Below are 23,309 nucleotides of genomic sequence, written 5' to 3' on the forward strand. Positions count from 1 at the left end.
ACTCACAATTTGGCCGCGTTAGTCCAACCCGCGATTCACTATCCCCTTTAACCCATTCTTACCCGCTTTAAATTAACGATGTAACCCTTCCACCCGCGGCACGTATATGAGATGTAAACGATCGGATTAGCTATTCCCCCCCATTCATTAACGCACGCCCCGACTATTGCCTTTTTAACCTGCAGTTTAGCCGCGTATTTAACCTGATAATTTACCACCTAACCCTACCCCTACGTTAGAGGGGGGGTAAGGATAGACGGCAAACTTTCCCCCAAAAGAAAACCTAAAAACCTAAAATCCCCTCCTCCCGAAGCGACTGGACATGTTAAATATGTGAATAAGTGTAACCAACTTTCTTTTTGTTTCTTTTTCAGCCCTTTCAGCCTTCTCTGCCGTCCTCCGGAGGGGGCAGCCGGCGGCGAAAGCGGCTTCCAGCGGCCCCCGCAGGCGAAGACGGACGAATGCACGCCCGTAGTGCACAGGCGCTCAAGCCAATGAAAGCACATGGACGGGCGTGCGTGACATCACGCACGCGCGTTCATGTGCTTCATTGGCTTGAGCACCCGTCAATTTGGGCGCTCTAGCCAGCGAAGTGCATGACGTCACGGCGTACGCTTCGCTCGCTCTAGCCAGCGAAGCGTACGCCGTGACATCATGCGCTTCGCTGGCTCTAGCCATTGGCTTGAGCGCCCAAATTGACGGGTGCTCAAAACCAATGAAAGCACATGAATGCCCGTGCGTGACGTCACGGCGTACGTCACGCATGCCCGTCCATGTGCTTTCATTGGCTTGAGCGCCCGTGCACTACGGGCGTGCGTTCATCCGTCTTCGCCGGCGGGGACCACTGGAAGCCGCTTTCGCCGCCGGCTGCCCCCCCTTAGGATGGCAGAGAAGGCTGAAAGGGCTGAAAAAGAAACAAAAAGAAAGTTGGTTACACTTATTCACATATTTAACATGTCCAGTCGCTTCGGGAGGAGGGGGTTTTAGGTTTTACATATTTTACATGTCGAGTCGCTTCGGGAGAAGGGGATTTTAGGTTTTTAAGTTCTCTTTGGTTAAAGTTGGGATCTACTTCCTGGTGCCTGTCATTTCAAATGTCATTTGAATTGACAGGTACCAGCGCACCCAGGATAATATATAGGCGCTGTATAAAGCGTCTATACAGTAAAATGGGTTGCGCGGGCCTAACGCTTCACGGACACTTCTTGGACGCAGCTTGCATTTGCAAGCTATTTAAATACAGTATCGAGCGGTAGGTGAGCCGGACTGTGCGTGCGGCAAACGCGGGTGCACCCGGCACTAACACAGCTCTTCCTACCGCTCCTTACTGTATCGGCCTGTCAGTAATCAAAGTCCAGCAATGACAAAGTTGATCTTGAAGTACAGTCTTTTCCAAGATGTTTAGTGGAAAAATCAAATTGATATGTGTTCAGGGGCTAACTTCAAGACCTTCATTACTTATTCTCCCAAATACACTTATGGGTTTAAAGCTTACAACTGAACAAATGTTCTTTGAGGCCTATAATGTAAATTATGCAAACTTAGGCAGCCTGATTTACAGTGCTAAGGTCTTGAAAACATTTAACCTGTTCTATCCAATGCACATAGGGCCGGATTTTAAAAGCCCTGCACGCGTAAATCCGGCCGGATTTACGCGTGCAGGGTACTCGTGCGCCGGCGCACCTATTTTACATAGGCCGCCGGCACGTGCATAGCCCCGGGACGCACGTAAGTCCCGGGGCTTCGTACAAGGGGCAGGAGGGGGCGTGGCCGAGGCCTCTGGAATAGCCCCCGGGTCGGGTGATAGCGCAGCAGCAGCCCGCTGGCGCGCGCAGATTTATACACCTGCCTCGGGGTAGGCGTAAATCTGCTGACAAAGGTAGGGGGGTTGGGGGAGGTGGAAGGAAGTTCCCTCCAAGGCCGCTCCGATTTCAGAGCAGCCTGAGTGGGGACAGGCAGCGCGCGCAGTTGCACAAATGTGCACCCCCTTGCGCGTGCCGACCCCGGATTTTATAAGATAACGCGCGTATCTTATAAAATCCAGCGTACTTTTGTTCGCGTGTGGGTGCGCGAACAAAAGTACGTGCACGCGCTGTTGTTTTGAAAATGTACCCCATAGTGTAATGGATTCAAAATATCCACAAAAAAGCAAAAAGGTGACTCGTAAAGCAAAAGTTTTGTGTTAAATGTGCAAGAAAACACATGAAAAATGTTAAGACTGAGGAGCTGTAGAAGTTAGAGATCTACAAAAAATAAAAAGGCCCAAACCCATTTCAATATCTGAAACACCAACTCAATGCAAAAAAAAAAAAAATCTTTACTCAAAAAATATAGATCAATCTTTACCAGCAGACTTTATGACAATAAAGTTTGTATTAAATATTATTTAAATACTGGTATCTGATTATAATTTGTTGCCTTGTAGCCAAGTTTGCTGGCAAGATTTGCACCCTGTACACCACCAGTATTTAGGTATAAAATATATTTTGTATTATAAGGGCTCAGTTATTCCTATTGGTGGGTTGGTGTTTTGGAAGTTAGAGATCTACATTAACCAAAGCAGAATACTTCTTCAGAAAAGTGCAAATAAATTGAAATTTTAATCTTGAAACATATCACAGTTTAGGTAATGAATATTATTATTTTGAAACTACCTATTTCATTACTGCTAATACTTTTAGGAGCTAGACTGGAGTAACACCACACAGTTTTCCACACCTTTGTAGTGGGAAGCTATTAATGGAGAAAGCAAATGTTGCTTACCTGAATGTAACAGGTGTTCTCACAGGACAGCAGGATGTTAGTCCTCACAAATGGGTGACATCGAGGATGGAGCCCAACCACGGGAAAACTTCTGTCCAAAGTTTCTAGAACTTGACTGGCCCCTACTGGGCATGCCAAGCACTGCACCAACCCTACAGCCCAGCAGGGGTCCCCCTTCAGTCTTGGTTCAAGCTACAGGCAGTGCCTAAAAATAAAATAAGAAAAACGAGCCCAACATCGCGGGGCGGCGGGCGGGTTTCGTTGAGGACTAACATCCTGCTGTCCTGTGAGAACACTGTTACATCAGGTAGCAACATTTGCTTTCTCACAGGACAAGCAGGATGGTTGTCCTCACAAATGGGTGAGTACCGAGCTGAGGATGTCCGAACATGCACCAAAAATACCCAACGGCGTGCAACAGGCACAACAACTGAGGTGGAATTTGGTAGAGGACATCCGCACCCCACCGGGTAGGCGGAAGGGTGTTGGTACATCATGCTGGAAAAAGGTTACGCAAGACAGATTGGCCGATGATGGAATCCTGTCTTCCAGCTTTGTCCAAACAGTAGTGGGCTGCAAATGTATGGAGAGAACTCCAGGTAGCAGCCCTGCAGATGTCAGGAAGCGGCACCGATTGAAGGTGTGCTACTGAAGTCGCCATGGCCCTCTCAGAGTGTGCCTTAACACGGTCTTGAAAAGGAATGCCAGCTTGCTGATAGCAGAAAGAGATGCAGTCCGCCAACCAGGAGGAAAGAGCCTGCTTACCCACAGGTTGTCCTAAACTTGTTAGGATGGAAAGAGACGAATAATTGAGTGCTTTTCCTATGGGCAACTGTGCAGTCTAGATAGAAAGCTAGAGCACGTTTACAGTCGAGGGTATGCAGAGTCTGTTCCCCGGAGTTGGAGTGGGGCCTGGGAAAGAAAATAGGTAGTATGATGGATGGATTGATTAATATGAAACTCCGAAACTACCTTAGGTAAGAATTTAGGGTGAGTGCAGAGTACCGCCCGGTCCTGCAGGAGTTTAGTGTAAGGCGGATAGGTAACTAGGGCCTGTAATTCACTAACCCTGCGAGCTGAAGTGATAGCTAGAAGAAATATCACTTTCCATGTGAGATATTTAAGGTTACAGGAGTGAAGAGGTTCGAAGGGTGGTTTCATAAGGCGACCAAGAACCAGGTTAAGGTCCCAAGATGGGGCCGGAGGACGTAAAGGTGGCTTCAAATGAAGCAAGCCCTTAAGAAAGCGTGTTACAAGGGGTTGTACTGAAATAGGGACACCCCCGATACCTTTATGGAAGGCGGCTACCACACTGACATGCATCCTAATGGAAGAGGTCTTTAGACCTGATTCTGACAGATGCCAAAGATAGTCCAAAAATTTAGGAATTGGACAGGAAAGGGGATCAAGGGACTGTGAAGTGCACCATGATGTATACCTTTTCCATTTATATGAGTAAGACTTTCGTGAAGCGATGAGGACACGAGAAACTGAATCCGACAGGTTAAGTGGTTGAAGGACTAACCTTTCAACATCCATGCCGTCAGGGACAATGCTTGGAGATTGGGATGGAGGAGGCATCCGTCGTTTTGAGTGAGCAGATGCGGGTCCGTTCCCAGGGGAATGTGTCTGCGGATGGAGAGATCCTGGAGTATGGGAAACCACACTTGGCGTGGCCAGTGCGGTGCTATCAGGATCATAGTTCCCTTGTCCTGACGTAGCTTCACAAGAGTCTTCGATAGAAGAGGAAGTGGAGGGAATGCATAAAGCAGACCGTTTGACCACGGGAGGGAGAATGCATCCCTGGGCCGAGAGTGCTGTGTCCGAATGAGAGAGCAGTAATTGGCCACTTTGTGGTTCTGAGGGGACGCAAAGAGGTCTATGTGGGGATAACCCCATTTGTGGAAAAGAGAGGTTGCTACCAAGGGATTGAGTGACCACTCGTGCGGTTGGAAGACACGGCTCAGCCGATCTGCCAACACATTGTCTACTCCCGGCAAGTAGGTGGCCCTGAGGTACATGGAACGGGAAAGGGCTTCTGCCCAAATCTGCGCAGTTTCCTGACAGAGAAGGAAGGAGCCTGTGCCTCCCTTCTTGTTGATGTAACACATGGCCACCTGGTTGTCCATCTGAATCAAGATTATGTGATTTGATAGGCAATCTGAAAGGCCCTGAGAGCGTATCGGATCGCTCAAAGCTCCAGGAAATTTATCTGGTGTTTGGCTTCCTCTAGAGACCAGAATCCTTGAGTTTGTAGACCGTTGACATGGGCTCCCCAGCCGAGGTTGGAAGCGTCGGTGGTGAGAATTATTTGAGGATCTGGTGGGTGAAAGGGCAAGCCCTGTAGGAGGTTGGACTGATTTTTCCACCAGGCAAGAGACAGACGGAGCACATCGGTGATGCGAACAATGGTCGACAGAGGCTGAATTGCTTGGATCCATTGTGATTTTAGAGTCCATTGCATGACTCTCATGGTCAAACAGGCCATTGGAGTCACATAAACTGAGGAGGCCATGTGTCCCAGAAGAATGAGAAATTGGCGAGCTGTTGCTGCGGGTTGAGACTGCAACTGGCAAGCTAGGGACACCAGGGTTTGGACTCGTTGAAGAGGAAGGAAGGCCTTTGCCTGTAAGGTGTCCAAGTCTGCTCCAATGAAGGATAAGGTTTGAGACGGGAGTAAGGAGGATTTCTTGTAGTTGACAAGAAATCCTAGAGAAATTAGAGTTTGGATTGTCAGGGTCATGGAAGACCGAGCGGATTGCTGGGTTGTGGCCCTGATCAACCAGTCGTCCAAGTAGGGGTAGACATGGACACCTGCCTTCCTGAGAAACGCTGCAACCACTACGAGACATTTGGTGAAAACTCGTGGTGCTGATGCTAGGCCAAAAGGGAGCACTCAGTATTGATAATGGTTTTGGCCTACTAGAAATCGGAGGTATTTGCAATGATCCTGAGTTATCGCAATGTGGGTATAGGCGTCTTTTAGGTCTAGAGAGCAGAGCCAGTCCTCTCTTTGCAGCAGAGGGAGAAGCGAGCCCAAGGTTACCATCTTGAACTTCTCTCTGTGAAGGTACTTGTTGAGGGCCCGTAGGTCCAGGATTGGTCGAAGTCCTCCTGACTTTTTTGGGATCAGAAAGTACCTGGAATAGAACCCTAGTTCTTGTTGTAAGAGAGGAATGAGTTCTATAGCGTTTGACTGGAGGAGAAGGGAAACTTCCTGCTCTAGAAGAACAGAGTGGTCGGTAAGTCTCCACGCTTGCAGAGGTGGAGAGTCTGAAGGAAGAGTTAGAAAGTTTAGATGGTAACCTTGTGCAATTATCGCTAGCACCCATTGATCTGTGGTGATGCGATGCCATTTTTCTGCAAAGTGGCTTAGTCGACCTCCTACTGGTATGTTTGGTAGAGGGACTAGGCATCTGCTCTCCAACTGAAAGTCAAAACCTCGACGCAGGGCCTGGTTGTGGAGCTGTTGTGGGCTTTTGCTTTCTAGGTTGACGAGGCGGAGGCTTTTGACATGGCCTCGTTGATCTAGACTTGGTGTGTGGGGGATAATACTTCCGCGGACGGAAGAATGACCTTTTGAGCTCCCTCTTAAAAGGTTTAGAAGGGAGGTCAGAAGAAATGGATGAAAGCTGCTTAAGGGTCTTGTGATGATCCTGTAATTCAGCAACTATTTGGTGAATTTGTTCACCAAACAAATTATCCCCTAAACAGGGCAGGTCAGAGAGTCTGTCTTGCACTTCCGGGCGAAGGTCAGAAGACTTAAGCCAAGCCCAGCGTCTTGCTGAAATGGCTGTAGCATATAGTCTAGTGGAAGCATCGAAGATGTCATAAGATGTTCTTATCTCATGCTTTCTAGCTTCAAATCCTTTAAGTACGAGGGTTTGAAGGTGTTGTTGGAATTGTTCTGGTAAGGTATCTGAAAATTCTTGTATCTGCTTATAAATGACCCTGTTGTATTGGGTCATATATAGCTGATAAGAAGCTATCCTGGAAATGAGCATAGCTCCTTCGTATACTTTTCTGCCTAAACTATCTATTTATTTATTTTATTTATTTAACACTTTTTTATACCAACCTTCATAGTAATAACCATATCGGATCGGTTTACATAGAACAAGGGTATAACTGAAGCAATAAATAAAATAGTAATTAAGAAAAGGCAAAGTTACATTTAACAAGGAGTAAAAACTAGGGAAGCTTAAAGCTGGAAGAAAGAAAGGCAGGAGGAATTATAACATAATACAAAAGGAATTTAGGTTAGAGCATAATGTGCTTTAACCTGTTACTCTCCTTGGTAGGAGGTATGGATGAGTATGGCTTCATTCTTTTAGCTTTCTTTAGAGCGGATTCTACCACCACTGAGTGGTGGGCTAGCTGTGGTTTTTGAAACCCAGGTGCTGACTGTACCAAGTAAGTAGAGTCAGCCTTTTTATTTACTGGAGCAACAGATCCAGGAGTTTCCCAATTTAAGAAGGTCTAGAAAAACCTGATGAAATGGTATGGAAGTGATGACTTTTGGGGCATCCAAAAATTGGAGTAATTCCATCATTTGGTGCCTGTCATCTTGCTCCGATTGAAGCTGAAAAGGGACCAACTCCGACATGTCCTTCACAAAATTTGTGAAAGAGGTCCTCAGGGGGAGAACGCTTTCTGCTTTCAGCAGGAGAGGGTGGTGAAGGTAAATCATCGGTGTCTGTGGAAGTATCCTCACCCCAGGTGTCATAAGGGTCAGTATGTTGACCTGGAGGACCACAAGGGGGTTGGATACCTGAAGGTCCCGGCTGAGGCTCCGAAAATCCCGAAGGAATCCGAGGCATCGAGAATACCTTTGGAGGCATCGGTGCAGGCATCGAAGGCATCGATGGAGCCGATGTGCGTATCGCCCCGGAGGAATGTATCTGTGGCGATGGACGACACGGCATCGATGGGACTACTCCCGAAGGAAGAATTCGATACGGTGTTTCCGTACCCGATGAAGTTGGCATCGGGGAGCGCACCGGTGCTGTCGGTGACCCAGGTATTACCGGAAGGGCGATCAATTAGCGCTTCCATCCGGGCGAGCAGCGGTGCCAGCGCTGCTGGAATCGGGTCGGTGACTGGTTCCACTCTCTGTGGTGGAGTCGGAGCCGAAGGAGTCTGGAACCATTGCATCGCTTTATCGATGGCCTCCTGGACCAGCCGGTCCAGTTCTTCCCGGAGACCTGGGGTAACAATACCCGGCTCTGCGGAAGAGGGAGGCTGAGGCTGAGCCGGAGGGACCACCGTCACCGGTGGAATCGCGGCTCCCAAACCCCGATGGGGAGAGGGTTGCCTCAGTGTCTCAGAAACAGAGGTGGACGGTGCCACTTCTGATCGAGATTTCTTCGGTGGCGGCTCGGACGGTACCGAGGTCGATGACTTCGATTCCTCGATGGTCCAAGACTTGCGATGTCGATGACGATGCTTTTCCCTCCAATCCCCACGATCTTCGGGGGAAGGGATGGGAGTCTATGGCCGTGGAGACGCCGATGGCAGCCGGTCACTGGGAGGTTGCCGCCGATGGAAGGACTTCGACGGTGCCGGTTCCGAAGACGTCGATGCGATGGACGGCGTCGGAGTGTGAGCATGGAACAGGAGTCCCATCTTCTCCATTCTGGCTTTGCGACCTTTTGGTGTCATAAGGGCACATTTGGTGCAAGTCAGAACATCATGCTCACTCCCTAAACATAATACACAGACTCTGTGTGGGTCTGTGATAGACATGGTACGCGTACAGTCTGGGCACCAACGGAACCCCGACGCCATGGCCGTTAGTCAAAAAATTTAGCTGCGGGACGGTCGACGGCCAGCAGGCCGCGAAGGCCAAACTCGACGGAAGTCGGCGAAAACTGGCCAAAAAACTTACCGAAACACCGCGGACTAAATTAGATAGAAGAGGGACCCCTGTGGGGCGATTTTTACTTCAAAGAAGTTCAAGAAGAATTTCCTGTCAGGAATGTGGTAAGAGCTCCTTAACCGCGTGGCTACTGCTGCGCGGAAAAAAGAAGGCTGGCTGCAGGGTTGGTGCTGTGCTGGGCATGCCCAGTAGGGGCCAGTCAAAGTTCTAGAAACTTTGACAGAAGTTTTCCGTGATTGGGCTCCATCCTCGATGTCACCCATTTATGAGGACAACCATCCTGCTTGTCCTGTGAGAAATGGGAGGACAAAGGCTGCAACAGCACACTATTTTATTACTCAATATCTGCTTACTGCCACTACTCCCAGTTTTAGCAGTGGTAAAGAGTCTCAAATATCATAAGACAAGCATATCTGTTGAGTTAATTATACATATTATTGCACTTTCAGCATGAAGCATATATACTTACCTTCCTCCTCCATTCTTTTGGTATTCCTGTTGGTAGTCTAGCCACTGCTTTCAGAGCATCATACCACTGTGAACCAAAATTAACCAATGAAGAATGTTATTAATCTCTTCTTCCTGACTATAATAAATGCATAAACGTATATGTAGTTAATGCCAGTTTATGAAATCTAATAATTGCTGCATCAGAGACTAATAGCAAGAGGTGAAGAGAGAAGACATGGAAGATATTTCCATTCATAGCAGTGAAGAGAAACATGAATCAATGTTCTAAATACCATGAAAGGAGATTCTGTATTGAATTTTAGTTAAGTAAATGTTAACAATATCCAAGACTGAAGCAAAGACGATTGGCACAACTGCTTAAATGTTTCAAAATTAAGATAATTCAACCCTGTGTGTTGAACTTCTAAGAAAGATTACTCTTTTAGAATCTGTTTTGAAACATTTTAATGATCAGTTTTCACATTATATGGTTTCTTTCATGTTTTACATTATTTTACTACCCAGTTATAACTCAGGTTTACAAAGAAAAATACAGCTCAAGTCTACCATAGTCTATATAGAAGCAAAACATTGAAGAAAAAAAAAAAGGACTAAGGCTGCAAAGTATTAATACTTCAATAAGAAAAAAAAACAATCCAAATTTCACTAAAACAGGACTTTAGAATTAGTATTGCTGAAAAACTGATGTTTCTACTTTTGCAATTTTCAGCTTAATCTTAGGATGTTATAGAACACAGATATATAGAGTTTAACTTGATGTGCTCGCTTTGTATTTTACACATACAACAAACAAGGCTAATGTGCACTGAAGGATTTCATTGCATAGTAAGACACGTGAACAATGCTCGAGTTCCAAGACCAACCAGTAAATATGTAATAATCATTTAAGATACACCTTAGAATGCATTTCTACACCTTCAAATATCATGGGACCATAAAAAGCATGCCTTCTCTCTCTCAAATAAAAATGTTAATTTAGTCTTTATTTGTTAAATTGTCTCATTTGAAATCTGTGATCAAACACGTTAATAATCTTACAAGTGCTGGACTGCATCATATGACCATAAAGTCAAGCATTTAAGTCATACTTTACAAATACAATATTTTATAAGGTCAGTTATTTAGCAAGGTACAGCTGATCAGCTTGAACACCTTGTGAACAGTATGCAGACCATCACTGGCGATAAACACTAACGGGCCGATACAGTAAAAGTTGCGGGAGAGCGGGCGAACGCCCAGGCCAGTGTCCTGTGCGCACGATACAGTAAATAAAAATATTTAAATTAGGGCCAGTGGTAAAAAGAGGTGCTAGGGACACTAGTGCGTCCCTAGCGCCTCTTTTTGGCAGGAGCGGCAGCTGTCAGCGGGTTTGACAGCTGACGATCAATTCTGCCGGCGTCGGTACTCAAACCCGCTGACAGCCACGGGTTTGGAAACCGGACACCAGCAAAATTGAGCATCCGGTATTCAACCTGCGAACCGATTTCTTTTTTTTTTTTTTTAAACTTTCAGGACCTCCGACTAAATATCGCCATGATATTAAGTCAGAAGGTGCACAGAAAAGCAGTGTTTACTGCTTTTCTGTGCACTTTACCGGTGCCCGGAGAAATTAACACCTACCTTTGGGTAGGCGCTCATTTCTGAAAGTAAAATGTGCGGCTTGGCTGAACATTTTGTTTTCTAAATCGCGCAGGAATAGCCAATAGAGCCATCAACATGCATTTGCATGTTGCAGGCGCTATTAGGTTTGGGGGGGGGGGGGGGGAGGTTGGACGCGCGTTTTCGATGCGCTAGCTTTACCCCTTATTCAGTAAGGGGTAATAGCGCGTCGAAAACGGCCTGTAAATTTGTATGTAGATCATAAACTGTCTTAGATGGAAAGATACATATTACTAGCATTTAGTATTCTTCCCCCCACCAAATATATTACCATACCAAAATAAAACTAGTACATTGATTGCATTTAATCTCTGGCACATCCCAGTGGTGACTGTTTACATTTTATTTAAAAAATTTGCATTCCACCTATGTAACAAGTTATTCTAAGCAGCTCACATTGACATTAATGAATTTTAAATATAAAACTTCTAAGACCAAGATTAAAGTAAAATCAAACATACTGTATTGTATCAATGACATTGGTGAAATTTGCAAACAAAATTACATAAACACTGCAAAATGAAGACAATGAAGCATTAGTATAATTTTGTGCATCAGGCTATGTCAGGAGTGGCAACTCCAGTCCCCAAGAGCCACAAACAGGCCAGGTTGTCAGAATATCTACAATGAATATGCATGATATAAATTTGCATACAATAGAGGCAGTGCATGCAAATCTATCTCTGCATATTCACTGTGGATATCCTGAAATCCTGGTGGCTCTCAAGGACGGGAGTTGACTATCCCTGCACTATGTAATCAAGTATCCATGCTCTTATTAGAAACATTGTTTTTTAACTGTTCATTCTATCCTATGGCACTTCCAAAAGGATAGACACACATTAGCAGTTCAAAAAAATGGAAAACTAAAAATAGTGCAGTGTCCAGACCAAAACTCCTATGCATTGAGTCTTAAGGATCTAAATATGTATGCCCTAGAAGAGGGAAAAGAGAAGAATATGATAGAGATATTAAAGTAACTTAAAGGTATAAACACTGCTTGAGAAATAATTTTCAGAGGGAAGAAAGTTCTAGAACAAGAGGTCATCATATGATGTTCAGAGTGTAGACTCAGGAGTAACATAAAAAATATTTGTATAAAATGAGTGATGGATGTATGAAATGGTCTTTCAGTGGAGAATGTATCAAAATAGTAATGGAACACAGGAAAGCATGGGATAAATCAAAGAGGGTCCTCAGCTGTTAAGAAGTGAAGGGAAAGCCAGAAAGTAAACTGTGCAGACTATAGGGGTTTTAAGGTTTATTTATTTAAAATTATTCATCAACTGCACACTCCTAAGACTGTGGCAGCTAATATTAAAAACCAAACATAAAATATTTACTTTAGACATTTTATATACTGTTGTTCTATGTACAGATCACAACGGTTTACAAAGGATGGATTCCAGTGGTAATATTCATAATAGGCACTAATGTCTATCAAATGAAATGTTTCAATATATTTGACCAGGGATCTGGGACATAGGCAAGGATTAATAAAATAAATATAATTTTTTTGCATTTTATGGCAAATCATTTTTATTCAAATTTCCAAGGGTAACAAAAGATTCAGATATGATACATAATTGTGTCTGTTACATACCATATCATTACAAGGCCAACATAATAACAGCTGCATGCTCACCCCCCCCCCCCCCATGCCCCCCTCAGTGCTAAAGGGGGGGGGGGGGAAGGCAAAAGAAATGCATAAACGGGGTTCAAACGAAATCTTGAAATTAGAGACTGGAAAATGAGACTTGTAATCCAGAAAATGAAGATGAGATGATCACCCCCAGACAGTCATTTATCTAATCTATTGAGAAATTGATTCTTAGAGTCCTGAGGTGAAGTTAGAATGTAGGACATCGTCTAATATTAGGGGACAAATGCCTGGTGGATAAAGTTTCCATTGTGAGAAGATGGATAGAGGCATGCCACCCTGCCATGGAGGGACCAGTTGAGCCTCTCCATTCTTAGAGTATAGCTTTGCTGGCCAGTAAAAATAATTTTGTAATCCATAGTGTGTGTAGGTTTCCCCGAGTATATAAATGGAAATATGCCAAAGAGTGTCACTAAAGGGGAATAGGGAATCTTGTGGCCCAGGACCTCGTTGGTAAAACGAAAGACCTTCTTCCAAAAAGGCTGTAGTACTGGGCAGTCCACAGAGTGGCCAAGGTGTGGTCCAGGAGAATGACATTTAATAGAGTCCTCCATATCTGTGAATCCCACCCGGAACGCTTGATGTTATGAAATGTACATCCGATAGAATATTTTGTAGCGGGTTTCCCGTAGTAGAATGTTAGTGGTCACTCGAGGGGTTAATACCACAGTGGCTTTGAACCTCTCCGGGGTAACGTCCTGTGTGAGTTCTTGTTGCCATTTGATACATATTGCATCCAGAACCCACGGTTTATGAGTAATTTCCAAATATTTGTAGTAAAACAAAATGGAATGTTTTTTGGGACGATCGAGATCGAACCAATCATGCAGAAAGTTCCACTTAGGATTTGTAATGTCTGGCTTGATGATATTGTAGTTTATAGTTTATTAGTTTTCTATACCGTTGCATTGGTGTTAGCCTTCGCAGCAGTTTACAACTTACACACAAAGAGAAAATACAATAAATAAGTCCAATAAAAGGTGGGATTATTTTAATAAATAAATAAGTCCAATAAAAGGTGGGATTATTTTAAAACATATAAAAGTATTTTAGCTGTGCAAGTAGAAATAAAATTGTGAAAGGCTATTCCTCGGTGTATTATTCAAGGGTAAAAGTTAAAACAAATTAATAAAGCCAACATAAATATAATATCACACTCCCACAACATAAAATCAGTTCTGCCTTTAGCTTAAAGTTTGGAGCATATTGAAGAAAATCAATGGATGGGATCCAAAAAATTGACACAGAGTGGAAAAGTCCAGTAGCGTGCCATTGGCCTGTACCAGTTGATCGATGCAGGAGATGTGATTGCTTTCCAAGTCCTGGAAGCGAGAAGTCTCCAGACCTGTAGGGAATGCTTTGCTACCCTGAAATGGGAGAAACGGTGAGACATCCGTGGGCAGGGAGGTTTTCTTGAGGAGCCATTGCCACATTTGCCTGAGTGGTTGGAGTAGAATGTCTGAACTGATAAATGGTGTCAACGTTGCGTTTGGTACATGCAGGCCATATCTAAGTGAGAAGGGTGCCAGGAGTTGGCTTTCAAAGTGAGTGTCATAAAAAAAGGATGAGTTGGAGAGCCAGTCACTAATATGTCTCAGATTAATAGCATGATTGTAAACTTGTAAATCCGGGAGGCAGAATCCCCCTGTCATAATCAGCCGCATGAGGGGTTTTTTTTTGTTTTGTTTTTTTTTTTTTTTTAATGCCAACCTAGGTTTTTTGCTTCTCCAAAGAAATTTCGTGTCAGTTTTCTGGAAGGTGGACAGGGTGGCCTTGTTGAGACTGATTGGGAGAACTCCTAAGACATACAGCCATCGTGGGAGCACTCATCTTCAACAAATGTATACACCCAATAAGCGATAGTGGGAGATTTCTCCAGGATAATAGTGAGATTTCAGTCTTGGCTTGCAGGTTAGGGATGTTGGCGCCATACAGGTCTTTGATATCGTTAGGTAGCCATATACCTAAATATTTTATTTTCTGTTGAGCCCATTTCAGAGGAAATTCCCCACCCCAAGGAGAATGTATGTTGGATCCAATTGGCAAAGCTTCAGATTTGTCGAGGTTCAGCTTTAAATCAGCATGACGGCCATAGTCCGTTATAATCTGGAGAGCTATCGGGAGAGAATGGGTTGGATTTGTCAGATGGAGCAAGAGATCGTTGGCAAAGGCTGCCGATTTAAACGTGTGGGTTCCTATTGTTCTCTCTGTTACTCCCTCCATATGTTCTAGTGTTCTCAATAGGGGATCTAAAGTGCGAACAAAGCGGAGAGGCGACAGCGGGCAGCCCTGCCTCGTTCCCCTGAATAAGGTGAAATCCTGTGATAAATCCTCGTTGACCCAAATATTTGCCCTAGTTGCATTGTAGATAGCAGATAGAAAGGAAAAGAAGGGACCCTGGAAACCATAACAGCATAGAGTTTCAAATAAGAAAGCCCAGTTGACCCTATCAAATGCCTTTTCGGCGTCAAAGCTTACAAGGAGCGAATTTAGGTGCTTGGACTGAGAATGGGCTATCGAGGCCAAGACCCTGCGGACATTATGAACCACTTGCTATCCCTGGACAAATCCAACCTGAGGGTCAGAAATGAGGTTAGGTATAAAAGGAAGATATTCAATCAGCCATAATTTTGGCCAAGAGCTTGAGGTCGCAATTAGTGAGAGAGATAGGCCTGTATGAGCCCGGGAGTTCCGGATTGAGGCCTGGTTTAGGCAAGACTACTACAGTGGCTCTGTTGGCCTGCCACACTGGACAGTCGACTAAGGATAAGGTGTCATAGACCTTTTGAATAGGACAACAAATCTGGTCCCCCAAAATTTTAAAAAGCTCATTGGTCAGGCCATCCGGTCCTGGGGCTTTGCCTAGCGCTGCAGACTAAATTGCCACCTCCAACTCAATTTTCCCCACAGGTGCATTTAGTTGCAGATCCTTCTCAGATATCTTAGGAAGGTTGATATTAGCAAGGTACCCCTGAATAGCTGTTCGGTCACATGGATTAGCCATGTAAAGGGTTTGGTAATATTTAGTGAATATCTCCCCAATGTCTTGGCTGGATGTTTTAAGATGGCCTTTGTCATTTTTTAAAGCCTTAACATTAGTTTCCAGCCCAATTTTTGACTAAACCCGCCATGAGTTTTCCCGCCTTATTTCCAAATTGAAAAAGTCGGTATTTATAATAAAGAAGACTTTTTGGGGTCTTTTGTTGAATATGTTCATGTAATAGATTTTGAACAGAGTAAAAATTGGTGCGATTTTCTTTGGTGGGCCGGGAGTTGAGCAACTGTTGCGCTTTCTGCAACTGCTTTTCCAAACGTATGATGGTAGCCGCCAAGGCTTTATTTTTCTTCGCTATATAAGCTATTATTTCTCCCCTCAACACGTCTTTGGCCATATCCCAGTATAGGAATGGGTCCCCCTCATGTTGTTGATTAAAGTGGGCAAATTCCTTCCACTTATCCCTAATATAGGTTTTAAAATCCTCATCATAGTATAAGTATGCGGGAAACCTCCATTGCTTTTGGCCTCCTGAGGATGCAAACCCGGAGAGATCAGCCCACATGGGGGCATGGTCAGAAATAATAAGTGGCCCTATCGCCACGCTGGAAATCTGGGAGAAGCACTTTTGACTGACCAAAAGGTAGTCCAACCGTGATTGAGACCCATGGGCACGAGATATATGTGAGTAATTCGCATCTAACGGATGGAGGGCCCACCAGGTGTCTACTAAACCCAATTGATGGCAGAGAAATGGCAAGCTCCTCGTGGAATCCAATCGAGACATTGGTCTGGGCGGCTGACTATCTACTGCAGAATCTAAAACTGTACTGAAATCTCCCCCGACAAAAAGGGGAAAGTGAGAATTAATGTGAAGAATATTAAATATCTGATTGTAAAATACTTGAGAGTATGTGTTAGGAGCATATACATTCCCCAAAAGGATAATTTTCCCATAGAGTTGGATCTCTAAAAAAATATATCGCCCCTCAGGGTCAACTACAGAACGCGTTAATGTATAAGGGAGCATTTTATGTAGTAAAATAGCTACCCCTGCTTTCTTTGAGCCCGAAGATGCATAAAAGACCTTCCCAACCCATTATTTTTTTAGTTTTTCATGCTCTAAAGCATTGAGTCTGGTTTCTTGCAGAAGCGCAGTTTGGACCCTTCGATGCCCAAGGGCTTGCAAAATTCTATATCTTTTAGTGACAGAACCTATGCCACATACATTCCAGGTACAACAACGTGTGTTTACCATCTAAAGGTGTGGTTAAAAGAAGTATAAGAACCCGAGCTGATATACTTGAGAAGTGTGGGAATCCCCAGCATAGACCCCCACCCTGAGATGATGTGATATGGTGATCATCTCTTTTCTGGGTTGCTAAGAACCTCCTCAAAATGAAATAAATCCCATTTTTAACCTTCCTCAGTGCAACCCCATGAAACATCCCAATAGCATTCCCCATGAGAGATCCCACATCTGTCTCCCAATGTCCTCCATAATCGCTTCAAATCATAGCAGGATCGCTAGAGCTGGGAGGACCCCCCTCCCTTATGAAAAAAAGAAGTAGTAACTGAGACCAACAAAAGACCACATAAAAAGAGAGAAATAACCAATGCGTCCACTTAAATAACCTGAAAGTCAATGGGCTGCAGAGGGATATGTAGAGAGAGTTGAAACCTGAGGCCTCATAGGTTGTTCATCCTGCCTTTAGTCCTTGAATAAAGGCTGTTACAGCCTCCGCAGTAGTGAACATTTTGACTGTTCCATCATGTACAACCCTGAGTTTAGCAGGGAAAAGCAAGGTAGACCTTATTTTTAAATTGGCCAACTGGAACACGGTGAAACAAAAGCTTTCCTCTAAGAGGTTACTGTGGCAGAATAATCTTGAAAAAGCAGTACCTTGCTTCCATCAAAGGTTAGCTCCTTCATTTGCCTGTATGCCCGGAGGATTTGAATCTTGTGCGCAAAATTGAGGACTTTAAATATCACCACTCTTGGTCACTTGTGTGGTTGGGACCTGGTCGGGTACGGGCCCAGCCTATGTGCACGTTCAATATGTAGGGCACCATGATGGGAATTAAGTTGAAGTGACTGCAGCAGCCAACTTTCCAGTTGGGTGCAGAGTTCAGAGTCAGGAACCGCTTCGGGTATGCCTATAGCGCGCAAATTATTGCGGCGCGATTGATTTTCCAGTTCATCAATCTTTTGCTGCATATCAGCATATGAGGTTTGCAAGGTCTGCACTGTGCCATCATCGGTCGCCATTTTGTCCTCAATGGCCGAGATTCTTTGTTTCGCTGCGAGCATTTGCCCTTGGATCGCGGAGAGTTGAGCACTTACCCCGGTAAGCTGAGAGAATCTGTCTTCTAATGCGGCAATGACCGTTGCCGCAATATCAGGTCCGGCCGCATTGGGGCCTTCAGATGCCGGGGGAGTCTCTGGGATGTTGGCTATTTTAGGGTCAGGCCCCTTAGCTTTCTCCTTGTCCTTTTTGCCAGCCTTTGATGCCATTTGAAAGATTTGAAGTGCGAAATTGGGTGAGATCGGTTCCCTGTTAAGTGCTCTCCCATGTAGATAGATTGGCAGGCAAAATCACCAGGGTTAACCGTGAGTTTGTTGCTGTTTGGCAGAAGGGGGTCCTCAGAGCGATCAGGAGCACGTCCGATCACTCAGCCAGCATCACGTGATCCAAACTTTTGCATTTTAAATCGGTGTGTTATATTGATTCTTGCATTCTCTCTCGTTAAGTTTATTCCTCATGCTTCAATTAGCATCTCCTGTCCTTCCTGTTATTGTAGTTCTCTCCATTCTGATGTTTCTAAGTTAGGCTATAAGCATTTTTGAATAGCCATGTTTTTAGTTCACATTTAAATCTCTTTCTGTCTGGTATCAAACACAGCATCTCAGGTAGGGAATTCCGAAGCTTTGGACCTGCTATGGAAAATACACAATCTCTTACATTCATCAGGATGTGCTCCTTATTGTGGGGACAGTCAGTAGTCCTTTATTTTGAGATCTTCGTGTTCGCTGCAATGTGTATGGTTGTAATAATATGCCTATCATACCAGTGTTAGTCAAGTGAAGGATTTTGAATATTAAAGTTAATACTTTAAAAAAGATTCAGGATTGTACTGGTAGCCAGTACAGTGAGATCAACAAGGGTATAATGTGATCGAATTTCCTAGTTCCTAACAAAAGTCTTGCAGTGGCATTTTGTAGTACTTGTAATGGTTTTAGAAGATATGTCGGAAGACCGAGCAATAAGGAGTTACAGTAGTCTCGGTCTGAGAAAATTAGAGTTTGCAATACAGTTCGGAAGTCTTCGAGAGTTAAAAAAGGTTTCAACCAATGTAATATACGCAACTTGGCATATCCTGTGTCTTGATTAATTTATTGATGTGCTTTTTCATAGTAAGGTTATCATCTAGCTGGTGATCCCGTACTTGGTTTAGAATAATTTGAAAGTTACCCAGGTCTAGGATCAATAGTTTAGCTATCGAAGTTTTAATACCGAATCCCTACTCCTCTCCCTAGCCGACTACCTCCTCAGAGGTTTGGGCCAAGGCCACAGCTACCTCCTTGCCCTCCTTGACATTTCGGCGGCTTTTGATACCATCAGCCACCACCACCTCCTGACACGGCTAGAAAGCATCGGCATCTCAGGAATAGCTCTCGCCTGGTTCAAATCCTATCTTTCAAACAGAAAGTTCTCTGTCAAAATTGGAAACAACCTCTCTGCTTCACACCCTTTACAACAAGGAGTCCCGCAAGGCTCATCTCTTTCCTCAACCCTCTTCAATATTTATCTCACCCCCCTCTGCCAGCTCCTCACTGACCTTAAACTCAAATTCTATCTCTATGCTGATGATGTTCAGATCATCATTCCCATTCACAGCTCTATATCTGACGCCCTAGAGCACTGGGAAAATTGCCTTGCAGCCATCAACTCCCTCCTCACCAACCTTCAGCTTGCCCTCATCGCAAACAAAACGGAACTCCTCCACATCTCCTCACAACCGCCTGACCTCATACCTAATGACCCTAAACTTAACCTCCTCTCAGGTCAACCAGCTGTTAGGGACCTCGGAGTTCTCCTTGATCCCAACCTTAGCATGAAACCACAAATCAAATCTATCCTCAAAGCAGGCTTCTTCAAACTCAACGTTCTTAAGAAACTCCGACCCCTGCTGTACACCCAAGATCTCCGTACAGTGATCCAAGCCACCCTTACCTCCAAACTGGACTATTGTAATGCCCTCCTCCTAGGGCTCCCCTTATCCTCAATAAAACCCCTTCAGCTTTTGCAAAATGCCACTGCAAGGCTCATTACCAACACACGCATACACGAACACATTACCCCTGTCCTCAAGGATCTACATTGGCTTCCCATCCTTTTCCGTATACACTACAAGACCCTGACCATAGTACACAAATCTATCTACACTCACAAGTCCAACTGGCTTGACCTCCCTTTCACTGCGCCCCTGTCCTCCCGAGCTACCAGATCTGCCAACAAAGGTAACCTACATGTACCATCCTTGAAGGCAGCTCATCTCTCCTCCACCCGTGACCGCTCCATATCCATTGCCGGCCCCACCCTCTGGAACTCCCTACCCGTCCACTTGCGCCTTGAACCCTGCGCCATTAAATTAAAAAAGAAACTAAACACATTCCTGTTCAACCAAGCCTACACAGAATAGATCCTCCCTTCCCTCTATTGCTCATACCCCCTAGGTGACCGCCCTTTTCCTTATATTAAGGAATTTAATCACATTGTACATTGTTGTCTTCTTGTTATGACCTCTTGTTGATTTCTTGTTGTTTAATCTATTTTCCCTACTGCCCTAGGTTAACCCCCTGCCCAGTTCGCCTACCTTGTTGAAATGTACTTCTAAACCTTTTGTTAATATGTGAACCGATATGATGTCCCCACTAATATCGGTATATAAAAGTTTCTAAATAAATAAATAAATAAATAAATAAATAAATGATTTCAGTCTTTTTGGGGTTTAATATTAGTTTACGATTTGATAATTCCTGCTGTATTGTGTCAATAGTGTGTTTTCAAATGTTTGAGAATGGAATGTAAGTCTGTATGTCATCAGCATACAGGAAGAATATAATTCCTAAATACACCAGTAATTTGCACAGTGGGAGCATATAGATATTGAATAGAGTTGCTAAGCATGCAGAGCCTTGAGGGACTCCTGTATCAATCTGCTAAGTATCAGATATGTGATTGCCCAGTTTAACTTGGAATGTTCTATTAGATAGGAAGGAAGAAAACCATTTGAGAACACTACCTTCGATCCCAATATTGCATAGCTGATGGCACAGTAGAGTATGGTCCACAGTGTCAAAGGTGGCTGTTAAGTCGATTATCACAAGAAAATAAGATTCATCCACATCAAATCCTTGTAAAACTGAGTCCAATAAAGAGAGGAGTAGTATCTCAGTTGAGCATTGTTTCCTAAATCCAAATTGATTTGGGAAGAGAATATCTTGGTCTTCCAAATGATTTACCAGTTGGGTTAATACTGCTTTTTCAAGTACTTTTGATAGAAAAGGCAGATTGGATATTTGACAATAGTTGTCCCCAATTGTCAATTCTGCCATTTTTATTTTTAGGGATCGGCTTTATCATAGCTTGCTTTAATCCATGTGGTACAATTCCTTCTGATAGAGAGTGATTAATTAAGGTTGTTAATGTCGGGGTGATAACATGATGTACTTGTTTCAAGGAACTTGCTGGAATTGGGTCATGTTGGTGAGTAGCAGGCTTAATTTTAGCAATGATTTGATTGATTTCGATATTCATTACTTTATCGAATGTGGACCACTTAACCAGTCCAAGTGAATCTTTAGGTGCTCTCGGAGAACAGATAGCAAATTGAATTTTTAACCTATTGATTTTATCTAAAAAGGATGAGGCATATTCATTGCAAGTGACCTTTGAGAAGTAATAGTTTCTCGAGATGGAAGATGACCAGTCTTTGATGGTGTTAAACATCTAATTAAAGAGCAACTTAGAATTAAAAATTACCCCGAGAATCTGTTTAGCATAGTAATTTTTGTTTTTATTTATTGGTTAGGGCGCAATATTTAGTGAGGAGAGATTCAGAAGATGGGCATTTCTGCCATTGTTTCTCTAATTTTCTTAGATTCTGTTTAGTGCATCTTAAATCATCATTGTACCAAGGCTTCATTTGTTTAGAGGTATTCCTCTTTAATGGTTTTTGTCTGCACCGGACTGAGGTTTTCAGCTATGCCATTATCTGATCCCAGGAATGAAATGCTGAGGAGACACTGGATTGATTTAGTTCAAAGAGCTTATTTTCTATTGATTCTTCAAGAACCTCCATGTCTACCTTTTTCCTGAAGGTAAAGTATGATTATAGTGTGTTGAGCTGCGGAACGTTATTTCTGCCTTTATTAATTGGTGATCAGACCAGGTGCAATCTGTTGTGTGAGGTTTTGATTAGAAAGGTTCTGGTATTAGAAAATATTAGGTCTAGAGTATGTGCCATTTTATAAGTAGCTTTGGAAACAAATTGGGAACATCCCAATGTTTCCATTGTTTCTAAAAACATTTCACAAGCCGCAGTTCTTGGTGTTTTATCTACATGGAGGTTAAAGTCTCCCTCAATTAAGGTGGAATCTGGTGATTGAACTATTTGCTAATGTGTTTCCATCAGTGGTGAGCAGTCTTTTTGAAGTAGACCTGGGGACAATAGATCAGCCCTATATTTAAAATGCGAAGATTTTAGAATTGCTACTTCATAGGGAAGGTTAATCTCTACTTTGTAAGGTACTAGCTTAGGTTTGGGGGGGGGGGGTTGTTGGTTTTTTTTTTTTTTTACAAATTATTAATAAAACCCCACCTTTTCATTTGAGTCTAAGAAAATGAAGTGCCTCATAGTTAGGGTGGGAAATTTGGTTTAAGAGTATATTATCTTCATCAGTCAGCCAGGTTTCCAAGATGCAAAATATAGTGGGGTGTAAATCAAAGAGATTTTGTTTTTTTGACAGAGACTGAACATTTAATAGGAGTGGAGTAAATATTTAGGAAGGGTTAGTACTTATCATTGGGAAGACCAGGTTTTTGATCCTTCTTTGCTTCTTTCTTGGCATACTCCTTAGATCTCCATTTAAACCCAATCCTAGAATTGTCTCAATGGAGCAAATTTGATTCATTGTCATCATGATTACGTCCAGGGTGCAATGTTAGAGAGCAATTCAGGTCTGCATGAAGGGCTGCACAAATGGGCAACCTCCTTGGTTGTGTTCCTTCATGTACATGCCCTTGGTGTTCGCCCTGTGACACAAGCGCCTGTGGCAGGACCACCGCACTGATCAGGTATGTGGTAATGGGCAGGTAGTCGGTGATCCCGCCGACAGTGCCAGCGAATAACTGTCCTCTCATTGGGGGGGGGGGGGGGGGGAGGGGGAAGGAGTCTTCGTGTTCCCTGCACTGACCCCCGTGCCATGGATGTGGCCCATGAGCAGCCAGACAGGCGGTGCGTCCATTTCCGCCGCACTGTTCAGGTTGGTGTTGGTGGGCGAGCAGTCCACTGATGCAGCACCAGCAACTCTTTCTTCTCCTTCCTCTTACCAGGGGGTGGGGGGGGGGAGCATCTTGAGCATGCTCTCTGCATTGTCCTAAATAATAGTATCATATTCATCTCCTATATACAAATAAAGGTGTCTGTCCAGTCATCTGCATCACACAGTCTTGGAGGTAGCATGGAACAACGGCACAAGATCACATCAGCTTGAAACTTATGCTGGATTGCATGGCATAGAATAGGTGTTTCCAAACTATAGTCCACATCAAATGCATAGCGAAAATCTTTCAAGCTCGCCAAAACTCTTTGCCATG

General features: G+C 43.9%; 1 protein-coding gene across 3 annotated transcripts in view; it reads right to left on the bottom strand.

Annotated features, from left to right (window-relative positions):
* TBC1D30 (TBC1 domain family member 30) overlaps positions 1–23,309 on the bottom strand; it is a 301,699-nt gene that overhangs the window by 153,644 nt on the left and 124,746 nt on the right. For all 3 annotated transcript variants that reach the window (XM_029615714.1, XM_029615713.1, XM_029615715.1), the window contains one exon: positions 9,111–9,176. In XM_029615714.1, the coding sequence (XP_029471574.1) occupies positions 9,111–9,176 (66 nt within the window). The remainder of the gene's footprint in view (positions 1–9,110; positions 9,177–23,309) is intronic.

The sequence above is a fragment of the Rhinatrema bivittatum genome, chromosome 9 (assembly GCF_901001135.1).
Source record: "Rhinatrema bivittatum chromosome 9, aRhiBiv1.1, whole genome shotgun sequence".
Lineage (NCBI taxonomy): Eukaryota > Metazoa > Chordata > Amphibia > Gymnophiona > Rhinatrematidae > Rhinatrema > Rhinatrema bivittatum.